Here is a 15,856-nt window from a genome sequence, read left to right on the forward strand (position 1 = left end):
TTGAAATAAAAATGGGGGAGAAAAGAAGATTTAGTGGAAAAATAAATAAGAAAGGGAAGGACAAAGAGGGGAATTTTATTATTTGTTTTTCTTTTAATATATTTTTTTGGGGATAGCGGTCTAAGAAACAGAGATTTTCTCCAAAGGAGGCTGCCCGTCTTTCTCACGGGCAGCGTTTTCGCGCCAAAATTTGGGACTTTTCGTGACCAACGGCTCTTTTTCCCGCCTAACTTTCTTTTCTTTTCTTTTTTGTCGTTTTCTAGTCAGGGCTTTTTACCACTGGTTAACAGCCCGATATAACTATGGGCCTCAGCCCACTTTGTTTCATATGGCCTTTTATTTTGTCAGGCCCATCATTCCTCATTCCTTTTTTTTAAAAAATGCAAAATCCTTTCTCTCACTATTTTCCATATTTACAATTTTAGTACTCCTAAAAGCACTTTATAATTTCTCTTTAAAAAATATTAGGTTTTCTTGCAAAAACATTAGTGTTATTATTCAATTATTTCCAAATCATATTTTTTTATGAGTGTAAGCAATACACAAGAGTAGTAGTAATATATAAGAAAGAAGTTAAAATTTTGGTGAGTAAAATAACATGAAAAAGGAAAAAGAAGTGGGGGTCCAGAGTAGGGTTTGAGGGTAGGAGAGAAGAGAAGGCATGTGAAAGCCGCCCCCTCTAAATATGACGTTATATGATATCATCACTGACAACATCCCACGTGGACATTTTCCTAATTTTCCACCTCATCCCCATTTAATTCTAAATTCAATTCCTTTTACTATTACAGAGTAGGGGCCTACTTCTGCAAATTGAACAATAGAGGAGGACCTCACCACAAAATTTTGGTATTTCCATCAACTTCTCCCCTTACGTTTACCCACATCTCCTAACCACGTGATTTGTTTTTTTCTTTTTCTTTTTTTGGTTTAGGGTTTTTGAAAATCAATTCATGTTTTGAAAGCTAAGAGAATTGGTTTTTGGAATTTAGAATTAGGCTAAATTCTGAACTTTCTTACTTAGGATGATATAAAGCATAATAAGAAAATATAAGAGAGCATGTGATTAAATTTTTAAAACAAAAAACGGAAGGAGGGTTTAAATAGTTTTTTTTTTTTATATACCATTAAATAGTGAAAAATAAAATACTAAAATTATAGTTTTATTCTTCTATAGCATTCAAAATTAATTTGTGAAAAAAATTCTTAATAAATTATGGAACTCAAAGATAAGGAAAACTAAAAAAATAAATATTGGACTATAATGAAAAGTCTTTTTCCATATGATGGGAATCCCAAATTATTGCTTCAGTTAGAATTAGGTATGTTATCAATTTTGAGCAGTTGCATATCAAATCATGCATTAACTTTACTCAATAACAATTAACTATTAGGGGAGTTTGACGTACCAGCATAACATTGGATAGTTGATATTTTTGTTTCAACACTCGTTAATTTTTTATTGATATATATTTATTGATTCACATTGATCCACTCAAATCCAAAACTACAAGAAAATAATGAGGATTTTTCGACGCACAAAAGTGTTGGAAAATATATGAAAATTCCATATGGAAAGGATTTCACAACGCGTAAATTTGCGTTAGGATTGAAGTCGGAAAAATAAGTTGGGAGATTCTATAGTTTTTTATAAAAAATACTACAACCTAGAAGAAACACATAATGAAAATTTGGAAGAAAATTAATGAAAAAATAGTAAAGTTAGAAGAAACCTAGAAGATATCTAATTGGATCTTAACATAAGATAGAAGGAATAAATAGGTTAACAACAATAACAATAAAATCAACAACAATAAGAAAAACTAACACACATATTTAATATTTTTTCTCAACCTCAAACAAAAATAAAAGTAAAATTAAAAACAAAGACTTACTGACGAGGAGTGATGGTGAAGGGTAGCGGTAGACGAGGATGACAATGAAAAACACACAGGAGAGAAGTCCTCACAATCACAAAAACATATCTATTTAATATTTTTTTCTAAAACTCCAACCAAAACAAATAAATAAAACAAACCTTACCTATTTGTTAACTTTTTTAGATTAATAAAATCATGTTTTAATTTCTTTTTTTACTTAAACATATTTTTTAAACAAAACTTAACAGTTTCAATTCAAAATTAACATAAATTTTACAAAGGCTGTGGATCCCCAAAATTTAATTAAGAACATTATTTACGTATTTGTTATTGAATGTTTTATTTCTATTATGTAATTATTCAATGAGCCTCTTAGATTTAAACTTTGCAGTATTTAATGTTCCTTTTGTCATTATCGTAAAGTGAGACAAAACCCTAATCAATAATGAGCTTTTACTTCTCTCTGTTTTATCTTATTTTCTCCCTAAAACTTATAATTAAATCTCCAAACAACAATCAACCGAAGGTTATGATCTATAATTTAATCACTAAACTATTACTTCCATGTTGACATTCAAATTTTAATGGGATCTAATTTGAATTCAAAAAGAGATTCATCAAATGAAAAAAACTTAAGGAATGTCTTAGTATTTATGATAGATAGGATTGAAAATATCTGAACAAATATTTATTTAAATAATTAAATATATACTTTTTACACTACACTATTTAAGAAAAAAATAAATAAACTGCATGGTGCAATTGTTTGAGTTTTTTTTTCTAAATTTAATAACAATAATTGAACAAAAGTTGGTATTTGTTTTGAAGGACTTTAACTAACATAACCTAAAATGGTATATCATATTGTAAAATTGACTTAAATTTTTAAAAAATGTCCTAAATTGACTAATATTTTACACAAATATAGAATTCAAATGACCAATTTATCTATCTTTATTATTATTAATAGATTAAAAAAATAGAAAAAGGAAAAAGGAAAGTATACCATGATTAAGATTTGCATTTATTAGATATCATATGTAAATATGATAAATGATTAATTGTATTATGGTAATATTATAATAAAAATTGTCCTTTAATTATTTTTCTTTTCGTGATTTTATTAAAAAAAACTCTTTCAATTTTAACAATTTCTTTTGAGCGTATGTCATGTAGTTTTTTTATATAAATTGAAGATCTTTTGTCCCACATCGACTAAGTTGACAACTATGACTTCCTTTATAAAGGGCATGTGGTAAGCTTGCTATCGCCGAGCTCGGTAGTGTGAGCTTGTAACTCGAACGGGGGCATTAAGGTGGCTGGAGGCTGGTCCAGCTCACGGAGTAGGGTATTTGCGAGATATATTATGGCCTGCCCATTCCAAGTAGAGAGTTGGGCCTTGGGCTTCGAGCGAAGGCTTGGAGTTCATTGCCACTAGAGACGGAGGAAACCGCGTGAGGCTGGTTTCACAGAGCAGCGTAACCTCCCACTCTTGTCGGTGGAAGGATTACAGGCTATTTCTCGGTGACCCATCAAATACTATGTGGGTTGTTCTCAACCCAACATCCACTTTTTAAAAATTGTATTAATAAATACAAATATATATAAATTAATAATTAAAGAAGTTACCAGCGATAATAAATTTTGTTCTTGACGAATTCCTACTAAAAGATAATAATTGAAAATTTAAGATGTTTGTGAAATACATTTCTCTTCATAGATGGGCCGGGTCAACTAAAGATTTGGGCCTACAATCTAATCTCAAATGATTGCATTGGATAATCGGACGAAACGGCTTAGAAAACAACCAACCGGCTTTTGGTTTTGAATGAACGAACAACTGGCGGTTGAACCAAACCAATGAATCAATTCAATTTCTCACATTAGATTGTTTGATTAACTTTTACCAATAAATAATAATACGGGAAATGTTATAGATACCAAAAGTTTGAAACTATTTATGAGATATAGAAAATAATAATAATAATAATGTTAGGAAGAGTTTGATGAGTTTTGTTGTATTATGAAAATAATTTCATTATTTTGCTATTCGTGAAAATGTCCTTAAACAATAATAACATATTCAAAAATAATATATTTATCTAAAATAATTAGTCAGGGAAGTTCACTTATTTTAGGTTTGAGTTATCCGTTTAAACACAAATAGCAATAACCAGTAGTAAAAAATATCTTTCAAATATAGTATTAAGAAAGTTTGGATATCACCATGATTATGTATTTTACTAAATTATTATTTTACATAACTTATCATGCAGTAAAATTTGATTTTTCCTTTCTTTCTTATAATATTTTAATATGGTTTATGTGGCTGAAGATAAAAAAATAAGTGATGCTTGAGATGCCAAAATATTGTTCTAATATTAATATACCACTAAGGAGATGCACTACTTCTTTCTTAGGAAAAAAAAGGTACAAATAAAGATGAAAAGTTGAACTAAAAACACTTCTATTCATTTGAAAAGTTTTAATAACAGTTTTGGTTTAAATACATTTTCACTTTTATTCTAAGTCTAAGTTTCTATTTCTAGGTATGTGATTTCCAATTCAATCAAATACCTTTTTATTCTGATTATTTTTACCATAAAGTACTTTTTAATTATGCTTTGACTAGTTGAATTAAATATTCTAAACATATTTAGGTAGTGTAAAAGACTTTTTTTTTTCTAAATAACAAAACGATCATGTAACAAAATAGCAACGTATCACTAGTAGGCTGCAATATACTTCTATTTGGATCTATTGCAATCTACCGTCGATTGAAAAAAAAATAGAATTTTGTTATATTTGTAAGCATTTTGATTCATTTTGCTATACTTGAAAATAACCGAAATAAATACGTATTCAATATTTGAAATGTTGATGTTGTCGAAAATATCGAGTGATTAATTTTATAAAATATGTTGAGAAAAATATCAATAAATTAAAATATTTATGTATTTTGATAATTTTAGAAAAATTATAAAAACCAAAAATTCAAAAATAAATTGAAAAAAATGTAAATAAACACCTTGTGACTTATAAACATTTATCTTATACAATTATATTAATATTAGTGACATTTCAATTAATTTATCTCTCATATTGATATTGGATCTTAAAATTTTTAAAATATCAATAAAAATATGAAAACTACCTAAGGAAATTTAATAAGATAAAATGTATATAACATGCAAGAAATTAAAGAGTACTTTCTGCACTATATATCTATATGATGGTATATTCAATAATGGACCAAAAACACTTGGATCTTTCTAAGTTTTGTGTTCTTCTCACTCAATAGCTCAATTATTTACTTTATACTATCATTAACTTTTTGTGCTATCCTTTTAAGGGGAAAATGAGATTCACTTGGTTATTAATTTTACCCTTAAAAGATAAGTTTTCTCACAAAAAAGACTTTCTAAAAGGGGTGGAAATTTGGAACTTTAACCCTAAAATAAATTAAACCAAGTGTGTCATTAGACTCTATCTAAAATAAGATTAAAAATAAAGTATAGGTGAAAGGAGTATATATGTATATTGTAGAAAAAATTGTTTTAAATGAGGAAATGTTAAAATTCAAATATTTGAGTACTTTCTAATTTAAATTATTTTTAAATTTATAAAGTAGAAAATATTTAAGTCTGTAGAGAATTTGAAGAATAATAAATGTAAGAAAATTATTGACATGTGAAATAATATAGAAAAAACAAACACATTTAATTTAAATAGAGTTGGGTAGCATATATATATACACACATATAGATATACATACACATTCATTTATTTGAGGTTGATGGTTCAAAAATATCATCATACTCATATTTATTGTACTTAAAAAGAAGAAGATAACAAAAGGAGGGAGTGAAGAGCTTAGGTAGATACCCACTACATTCTTGTGGTGGGATGTGAAATTTTGATCTACAAAAAGCTAGCACACTTTTATTGGTAAATTTGTAATTTAGAAAAGAAAAAATCTAAAGAAAAAAGAAGACGAAACTATGATTTCTAAGTATGAGAATTATATAATATAGAGAGAAGAGGTTAGAAGACTAAGTTTTAGTTCTTGTCTCTTCAATTAAGATACTCTATTGTGGAGTTTAAAATAATAATGTATCTACGAAGAGAATGAGCCGAGCTGTACACTAGGGGTGAAATCAGTCAGCCCATATTTTCGGGTTATTTGGGTTGACAATTGGAATAACTTAAATTTAGTTTCTAACCCAACCCAAGTAGTAAAATATAGGTTGGGTTGGGTTGTATAGTTTTTTTATTTTCTTTTTGTTTCTAGTTTCTAATAGTTACAAAAATTCAAAATTGTTACATTTAAATTTCAAACATACATAATTCAAAATTTCATACAATAAATTCAAAGTTTATATACCTAATTTTTTCTTTCGGATTGGGTTGAGTTGAACTGAATTTTTCAACCCACCAACCCGAGACCCAACCCAACCCATATTATGGGTTGGGTAGTCCGGATTATCTCATCCTTGTGATCTTTCGTAATCATAATTTATAATAAGATCTTATCTTACCTTTGTCTTTCTTGATTTTCTACCTATTTCATCAAGTCCATGTTAACTCACAACATATACATATATACTTTCGACTAAATATGTTAATTGTACATGCATCTCAATATTAATTGGCTATTCAAGAATAACAATTCATGTATTATAACTGTCACACCTTAAACTGCAATTCGACCAAAACATCGAAGTAATGGGAATAAGATTCGATTTAGTTACAACATTGATTTTTTTTATCGACTAATTCAACCTCAATTCCTTTTACACTACCAAGAGAAAATATAACGCAACAGAAGTCGTCTCGAACGCCAAACAGATTCAAAGACATTCTTAATGTGAAACACTTAACATGATCAATTTAGCCAAAACTTACACTTTATTAATAACAAGTGTTTAGACAAACATAATTTACAACACTTTGACTTAAAGTTACATTAAATAAACTCAAAAACACCTAGTAACTTTCTCATCTCGTTGTAAATCCTTCAACATTCTTCTATACTTGGTCTAAACGCCTGATCCTGGAACATATATTTTGAAAACGTAAGTATAAATAACTTGGTGAGGTTTTAATATGAAATCCTTTTCGCAATGCTATTTGATAAATCCTTGTTGCCAAATCATAAATTCCAACACAAAACAGTTATCAATAAACACTTCATTTCGCATAAACCTTTCTTTATGCTTAACAAATCATTTTGCCAAGGATCCCGAATCACTCTCTGCGGCAAGTCACGTAACTTCGTGTTTATACTAACGACTCATCAACATCCAAGAGTATCCTGATTCGTCCTTGTTGCTCAGGTCGCTAAGCATTATGCGCTCCTTTTAACGCATAAGCCAACTTCTTCACCACGTAGTTCTGTACACTCATGGTGGCCTTTAACTCTTTATGTGCACATAAAAGTTAACTTATTCAAAGGAAGTAGCTAATGATTTGGAAACTATATCATAAACATTAAGATCAAATTATGCTTTGAACATCATAACATTTTTTCATATAAATCTATATTGTAAATCATTAACTCAAATTAGTAGAGATTTATGAGAAAATATTTGACATAAATTATTAAGAAAAACACTCAAAAAATTTTGAAAGAAAAGCACTCACTCTTCAACTTTCCTCTTCTCGCAAAGTTTTCTCGCAGAGACCAAGTGACAGAACTTTAGCATTTCAACAAAACTCCCATCATTCTCTACTTAGTTACCAAAATCCTCTATTTATCCTACCCTTTTAATCTGGATTAGTCATCCCTAGTTCTTTATCTGATTGTCATCTCCTGCTTCAACCTTACACTTGTAAAATTTCTATTTGTTTTTTAGTCAGACTTAAAACCTTAATCTTACACGTTAAACCTTGTCAAATCAGATTTGACATCTTCTCATCTAATATCACTTCGCGAATAACTCTTCAACCACTTAACAGCTTCCCAAAGTCTTATCGCATAACTTCTTTCAAGAACTACCAACTTTTCTCGCTAAGAATTTTTCTTTTGTGAGTGTTTAGACTTAGAAGATCTTACCATAAATCCTTCTCGTGGATTGTTTGACCTTAAGCTCTCGACACGTACAATAAAGCTAAAACGCCTTCTTGTCCAAAATGCCAACTTACGTACTTAGTCAAAATTTTGTCTTCTGACTTTTAATTTAGGTTTGGATCTTACAATAACAATCTTTTAAAGATTGTGAGGTCTTATAGTAATCAATTTTCAATGTATATGTATATTACACTCTCTCAAGGAAGTACCTCCTTGCATTCACCATTTTTAGGTCAAATCTCAACTTTTGTTAAAAATCATTTACTTATGTTGGGGTTTCGTTATATTAGATAAACATGAAATTCTATCTCAAAACTAATGTGTGATTAGTAGATGAATAATAGTTCATGAATCGATTGTGTTATGGAATAAAAATAAATAACAAAGAAGGTAAAACAATAGTTAACAAATCAACACATATTTACATAGTTTACTAACAGTACTGAGCTAGGTATGTCAACAAGCAAAGAAAGATAACAAATTAATTTTGTGAGAAAAAAACAACAACAAATATAATACGTAAAGATCAAATGCGCTTCTAAAGTTAGAGAGTTTATATATACAACACATGTACTTCTTTCTAAACCCTAGAGTTAAAAGATTGTAAGGTCTCTTCATCTATTTCGATATCATTGTCCGATATCATTGTCCGATATATATAGAATATATATGTGGGAAAATAAATAATAAATGTGGAGTTTAATTGAAACAGTGTTTGGACATTATTTCACAAGACAGTGTCATTGTCACCTTTTGGATTGTCTGTTTGGTGTTAGCAATATTAAAAGAAAATTCTGTTTGCCTCTCTTTTTTCTCTCATCTTCCATACCTTTTGCCTTGGGTTTTTTCAGGCCCCCCCTTTCCTTTCTTCTTCTTCTTCCTTCTTCCTTTTTTCCTTCTTAGGGTTTCTTCCCCCATCTTATATATTTACCCTAAGCTCAAATTATATATAATTTAATTTATATATATAATATATATATATATGTATGTATGCATGTTTATGTCCTTTCTCCCCTTAATTAAGAGCTTCTTCTTCAAACATCAAATTTCTGGAGAAAGAAGGATCAAAAAGCTAGGTAAACCCTAATTCTAACTTTTTCATACTTAATTAATTTTATGATATGTATGTATATATATTATATATATTATGCTCAACAAGAACTTTGTAAAGATCTCCTTGATGGTTTTATTTTTTCCCTTTTGAGATTTTTTCCTTGGAGTCACTTAATTAAATTATAATTACTTCATTGAAATTATTTTGATAATTTGTACTTGTCCTGCCTGTTTACCTAAAAAAACTATTAAATTGTAATTAAGATGAAACACAGATCCTGCAGAATATGTGTTTATTAAATACTACGATTTATAATGTTTTTTCTTTTTTCTTTTTTCTTTTTTCTTTTTTTATAAAAAAACTAAGAATTCATAATGTTTTAGTACAAAGGAAGGTGTGGGATTTTTAATGTTTCAGCTGAAACAGTAATGTGTGGTATGTTTTGTACAGTGAAGAGAAATAAAAACTAGACAATATAATTTAAATTCCACAAACAAAAAAAAGAAAAGAAAAGAAAAGAAAAGAAAGAAAGAAAAGAGTAGGGTGTGTCTAAGAACAATTTAAAGTGTATTGTATTTGTGATGTAATATTTAATAAATTATGTACTACTAAATGTAGCACAGTAGGAATAGACCTATCTATTTACTATTGTAATATTATAAATATACAGCAAAAGAAAATGAAATTAATTTACATTTTCTATAAAGTTTTATCTCAAGATTAGTTGACAAATAAGAAGATTAATTTCATGCATCTTATAAAAATTGTGATATATCGTAAGTATCTAATTGTTATCTGTAAATGTGTAACATGATGAAGATATATAAGGCAAAAACACTTTTAAGAAACAGAGAAGAAAATCAATAAGGGAAATCCACTCATTCGAGTTAGAAAGCACTTTTTCTTCTATCTTGTATACTCTCACATGCAAATAAAATATTTATAAAAATAAAAATAAATAGACTTTTATTTAAGTGTCTAGTGATGATATTATATTAAAAATGGATAAAAATTTATCAACGTTTATTATCGATAAAATATGTAATTTTATTATATTTTATAAGTATTCTTGTCATTCATAATATTTTTCCATTTTTTTATGTATATATATATATATGAGATAAATTCTTCTAGATAGAAAAAAGATTGAAACTATTTTTTAAAAAAAACTTAGGTGCGTCGGGAACAATTTAATAGATCATTTTACTATATTTTGTAAATAATTTTTTTATATTATCTCACGATTCCTTATATATAAATACAAATTAAGTAAAAGACAATTATAAAGCAATTAAATTAAATATAGATTGACACCAAGTCCCATTAAAAACCTAATTTAATTCTTTGAAAAGTAATCTTTATTAGTTTAGAAAACCCAATTTAACAATGAGATTATTGGTGTCTCATTCCCCAACCAATTTGATATGGAATTGTACAGTGTAAAAAGGGTTAATGCAAAAGCAAACCCCATTTGTGTACTTCAGTAATTTTAAAAAGGATTTGGTTTAAAAAAGTGGAGAAGGGGATGAATGAACCCTTCCTTATTTGCATACATTTCTACCCAAAATATTATTCATATGCAACAAAAGATAAAGCTTTTTAGATTTATGTTAGCTACTTTAGGTACAGAAGTTATTCCATCGTTAAAAAAAGTTATATTATAATTCACTATTGAAAGCCCTTACCAATTAAAAAAAAAAAAATCATATACAAACTATACTGATAACTACATTATTTTTAGGTGTTTTTTTTTTAAAAAAATAAAATTAACAAACTATTTATACTCGATCAAAATAAAATTTATTAAAGTTGGTTTTTATGTGAACGGTAAATACATATCTGGTCAAATATTACATTTTTTACAATTTTCATAATTTTTTTTAAATGCTTAATTCTATTACAAGAACAAAAGAATAAAATGATATTGGTGGATATTCTCCCATATAATATATATTGTTTGGTTTTGTTGATATAGAAGGAAAAAAGAAAGAAAAAGAATATGGCTTCTTCAAGCTACACAAACTCACCATGTGCAGCATGCAAATTCCTAAGAAGAAAATGCTTAGCTGATTGCATATTTGCACCCTATTTCCCCCCTGAAGAGCCAACCAAATTTGCCAATGTTCACAAGATCTTCGGAGCCAGCAATGTGAGCAAGCTTCTCAATGAGGTTCAGCCCCATCAGCGCGAGGATGCTGTAAATTCTCTAGCTTATGAGGCCGAGGCTCGTATGAAAGACCCTGTCTACGGCTGCGTTGGGGCCATCTCCGTTTTGCAACGACAAGTTATTCGTCTCCAAAAAGAGCTCGACGCTACAAATGCTGATTTGGTACGATATGCGAGCGGGAGCGCCCGGCCGCCCTCGCAATATGGAAGGAGAGCAACAACTGCCTCGGTGAGTACTCGCCACCATTCTGGTCTGTCTTTTCTTTCTCCTTTGAGTAGTAGTCATCATGATAGTACTTATTGCCATGATAAAGAGGAAGGCAATTGAAAATCTTGTATGAATTTGTGAGAGATTTTTTTTTCTTCTTTTTCTTTGGGGTTTTCCATTAATTTGTTCTGCCAATCCCCTTGTTCCTCTTATGTTCCAAGCTTTTTTTTATGGGTATATTTTTCTCTCTTGATCTATAACAGTGGTGGTTTTTTTTTAATGCAATATTAGTTCTTGTATCTAAATTATATTTAAGGGTTATTAGATCATACTTTGAGCATAATAACAACGATGACTTGATTATATATTCATAGGGATTTGGATTAATATAAGGTTGTTAGTGTGAACATACTATTTTTAGTCTCCTAAATTCCACAGGCTTTTTATAATTATAATGTTGGGTTATATATTTATATAAATATATTAATATATTACAAAGATGGTAATGTTTGATTATATGAAATGCTTCCATCAAATTGTCCTTTTTTGATAAGTGCTTTCGGTGTGTCTGTTTCTATGACTTCGCTAATCTAAAAAGGGTTATCTGTTTGTTTATTTATTTATTTATTTTCACGCATGTTATGATGGAAAGATTCTGTGTTTAGTTTTTAATTTGAAATTCATTTGTGACTGAGAAAAAAAGGATTTCTTTTATTTTTAAATTCATTAATCACAAGATTTATTATCCTTTTGCTTCTATGTATAAGATAATTTTTTTTTACATATGTTGTGATTTATTTGATAAGTAATATAATAGTGAGTCTTTCTTTTAAACAAAATATACGTAATATAAGGGTTTCCTCTTTTTTTTTTTACATATCTAATTATTTATTTGATAAGTAATATAATTAGATACACCCCAAAGTTACTTCTAAGCATATTTTAATAAAAGAATATTGGTGATATTTATTACTGTTTGAATTGATTTTCTAAAAGATTATATTAATTCTTTTTTTATATAACACTTATTTGAATATAATTGATTGATAAATGTGGTTGGATGGTAATAAAAAATCTTGTAGCATTGTCAATTAACAAGATGAGAAAAACGAAAAAGAAAATTGTAGCTATATGTTAATAAGAGAATGATCCGTATATACTTTTCAGCTTCATACACAATAATTCTGCCCCAACCTAAGTTTAAAATCAAACTCATGTTTTTATCAATAAATTTGATCCAAAATGTCAAAAGGGTCATTCCCTCATCATGTGTATTTACTTAGTTTCATGCTTTGGATTTCAATTTAATTCATTGCAAAGATTTCATATATGAAATATGTTAATACTAAAATTGTGGAATTAGGACTAAATGCACATATCACAATTATTTTGGACTCAGTATTCATATTCAAGCACCACCAAATCTAAAAAAGTCGATTTGAAATAACATCGAAATTTAAAATTAGAATCATCACAAGTTGTTCTAGTGACTGTGAGAGTGGATGACTTTAATGGAGAGCTAAGAAAGTCAAGTTTTCAATCTATCATGATCACCTACCTAGTATTTAATATTCTATGAGTTTTATTGACACTTAAATGTTGTATGGTCAGATAGGTTATCTCATAAAATTGTCAGTAATGACTTTGGACTAATGTTCAAATAAAGGTTAGTCCCACCCTTAAAAGGGATAGAAATACAAAAATGTGTATTTGAGTTTTCAAATTCTTGTTGTGAAACGGTGTGGAATGGCTACCCTTCCATTTAAAATTTTACCTTTTTATTAAATCACCTTTCATCAAATTTATGAAATAATTTTCCTTTCATTCCATTTTTTTCTTGGAAAAGTGCACCTAAACTCAAATTTTACTTCCAAGACAGCAAATCTTCCCCGCACAACTATAACACGGCGAAGCTATTGTAACAGTAAGTTTGGCTTGGGCTCCGGATTATGAAGAAAAGGTAAAAATTAATGGAGAAGATGTGAATGGTTGGCAAAGGGTGTGGTGAGGGCCTAATGTACATGTAAACCCTAATTTGTAGATATAATAAAGGTAAAGAGGGTGGTAGGGTCTCAATTCTCAGCACACCACCGTCCAAAAAGTCCTTTCTGCCTACCCCACGCCGCTGCATGGAGGGGCAATTCTTCTTCTCCAAACCCACATATTCTACACCTTTAACTTCCACTCTTTACTCACTTTCTCTAATATGGGAACTCTTTTTCAATTGTGTATCTCAGTTTTTTAGAAGAAAAACAGTGGTCTCATTTTAATGCCAATGTCAGAAATGGAACAACTAGATGTTGAATAAGTTAGAAATTGAAAGCCCTCTCATAAAAATGACTCATACGTAAATTTAATCTTATATCGAATTAATTGATCTAACTTTCAAATTCCTAATGTTTTTTTTTTCTTTTTTGTATAAAAACTTCCAAACGTGGTGAGGTCAAAGGAGAGAAGTAGAGTGAGAAGAAGCACTAAAGCTCTTTCTAACTTCCTAAATAAAATTAAAAGAGATAAACATAACCAAGCAAAATTTAGATTTTATGATGGTTTCTTTAGAAATAATGTTATGATGATTTTAAGGATTATAGATTTTTTTTCTCTAAAGAATATGTATTATTCTTGATTAGATAAATGATAAGATTAAAGGTTTACGTTGAACAAATAGAAAAATGAGAGGAAATTTTGCAAAAGTAGAAAAAATTATTCGTGATAATAGATCTATGCTACTTACAATTTTAAAATTGCAAAAATAGAAATTTTTGCAGATTAGTATCAAATTATTGTTTGATTACTGTTATATTTGTCAAATTTGCAATCTGAAAAAGTAGGAGTGTTATGAACTTTTTTTAAAAAAAAAAATTTGTAACATGTAATTGTTCAAGAAAAAATTCAATTATTGAAATAAAAAATGGAATAAATAATAAAATAAAAGTGCCGTTGTTATAAAATTTAATTAATTTGCAGTTCGTTATTAACTCATTAAAAATGACATAACAGAATTATTAATCATTCTTTTAAAAACAACTTGAACAATTTTACTTTTTTTCATTTTTATGAAATTCCATATAGATATATATTTTAAAAAAAATATAATTCAACGTTTATCTACTTTTTTAAATGCTAAAAAAAATGGAGAAAAATCTTTTGTTTTAAATAACCTGAAATATTTAAAATATGTATAAAATAACAAGAATTAAATCAATTGGTTTATGCTGAATTTAAAATAATAAAAATGAATAAGATACAATGTAAAAATGTATTTCTAAAGGAGTAAATATTAAATAACTATAAATATTAACTAAGAATAAACAAATAACAATGGTTTAATTGGAATGTAAAATGATAAGAAACAAATAAGAATAAGTGATGTAAATAATTGCCCAAATAATTAAATAAATCATATAAGTAATAAATATATTGATAATTTAATAAATCTAGATTTTAAACAATACGTTATTTACAAAAATCAGTTGGTATTCCAAATTTAAATCCATTTGGTAGGTTAGAGTCTTATATCCAACCAACAAAAATAGGGTGCATTTCAGTAATTCAACAGATTTCTTTGGGCTCATTACATCTGTTTTTGGGCTTAGACATCTACTGGCCCAGTCTTTAGTATTGGAAAAACTGGCCACAGAATAGATGAATGGATTTTTGTAATGGCAAATTGGACTCGATTAAGGATATAGCAACCTTTTAGAAAAATTATAAATATAGCAAAACTATAACTGATAGACTTGTATCGCTGATAGACTTCATATAATATATTTGCAACATGGTCTATCAGTGATAGACTTATATCATTGATAGAATTTGACAATTTTTGCTATATTTGTAAATTTTTTTAAATTGTGCTATATACTTAACTAATTTGAATTTAATTGTTAAATTTGCAACTATCCCTTTTTTAATTGTTCTATGAAGACTTCAATTTTAGAGTAATTGTCAATTGCTAACATTTTTAATTAATAATTAAATGTACAATAATTTTTTTTAAAATAGCAAAATCTATAGATGACAAACTCTACTATTAGTGACGTGTACAGATGATATAATATTTACTACGTCATAGTATTTTATAGATCATAGTTTGATAGTTCTACAAATAGTCTACTAAAGTTAATTAATAATATGTATCTATCTTTTAATATAATTATAATGTTTTAACAACTATACTAATTTTTAAAATATCTTATTAAAATTAAAATTTCTAGGGTTTCTTAAAAAACCAATCTTTTGCATAGATAACTGAATATAAAAAAAAGTTAATGCCACCTGGACAAGGTGTGGTTGCTATTAATGCAATGATTTTTTTTTTTGTTATATGATTTTCTATTATATTCATTTTAGCTTAAAAATTGGCCCGTCATCAACGACTCAACCAAGTCCATTGACCAACCAAGTTAACATGAAAATTGTACCAAATAAAAAATTTCATAGTTCATAACTTTTAAACTAGAGATTCTAAATATCAT

General features: G+C 27.9%; 1 protein-coding gene across 1 annotated transcript; it reads left to right on the forward strand.

The window, feature by feature from the left end:
* The first annotated feature begins 8,812 nt into the window (after window positions 1-8,812).
* On the forward strand, window positions 8,813-11,785 carry LOC101216489 (LOB domain-containing protein 25). The gene is made up of 2 exons (XM_011657097.2): window positions 8,813-9,026; window positions 10,980-11,785. The coding sequence occupies exon 2, from the start codon at window positions 11,004-11,006 to the stop codon at window positions 11,496-11,498; it is 495 nt and encodes a 164-aa protein (XP_011655399.1). The 5' UTR covers window positions 8,813-9,026; window positions 10,980-11,003; the 3' UTR covers window positions 11,499-11,785.
* Window positions 11,786-15,856: the final 4,071 nt, after the last annotated feature.

The sequence above is a fragment of the Cucumis sativus genome, chromosome 5 (assembly GCF_000004075.3).
Source record: "Cucumis sativus cultivar 9930 chromosome 5, Cucumber_9930_V3, whole genome shotgun sequence".
NCBI lineage: Eukaryota > Viridiplantae > Streptophyta > Magnoliopsida > Cucurbitales > Cucurbitaceae > Cucumis > Cucumis sativus.

What these genes read in the sequence shown, in the direction of transcription:
- LOC101216489 (XM_011657097.2), top strand. Translation starts at nt 11,004, where the DNA reads ATGGCTTCTTCAAGCTACACAAACTCACCATGTGCAGCATGCAAATTC.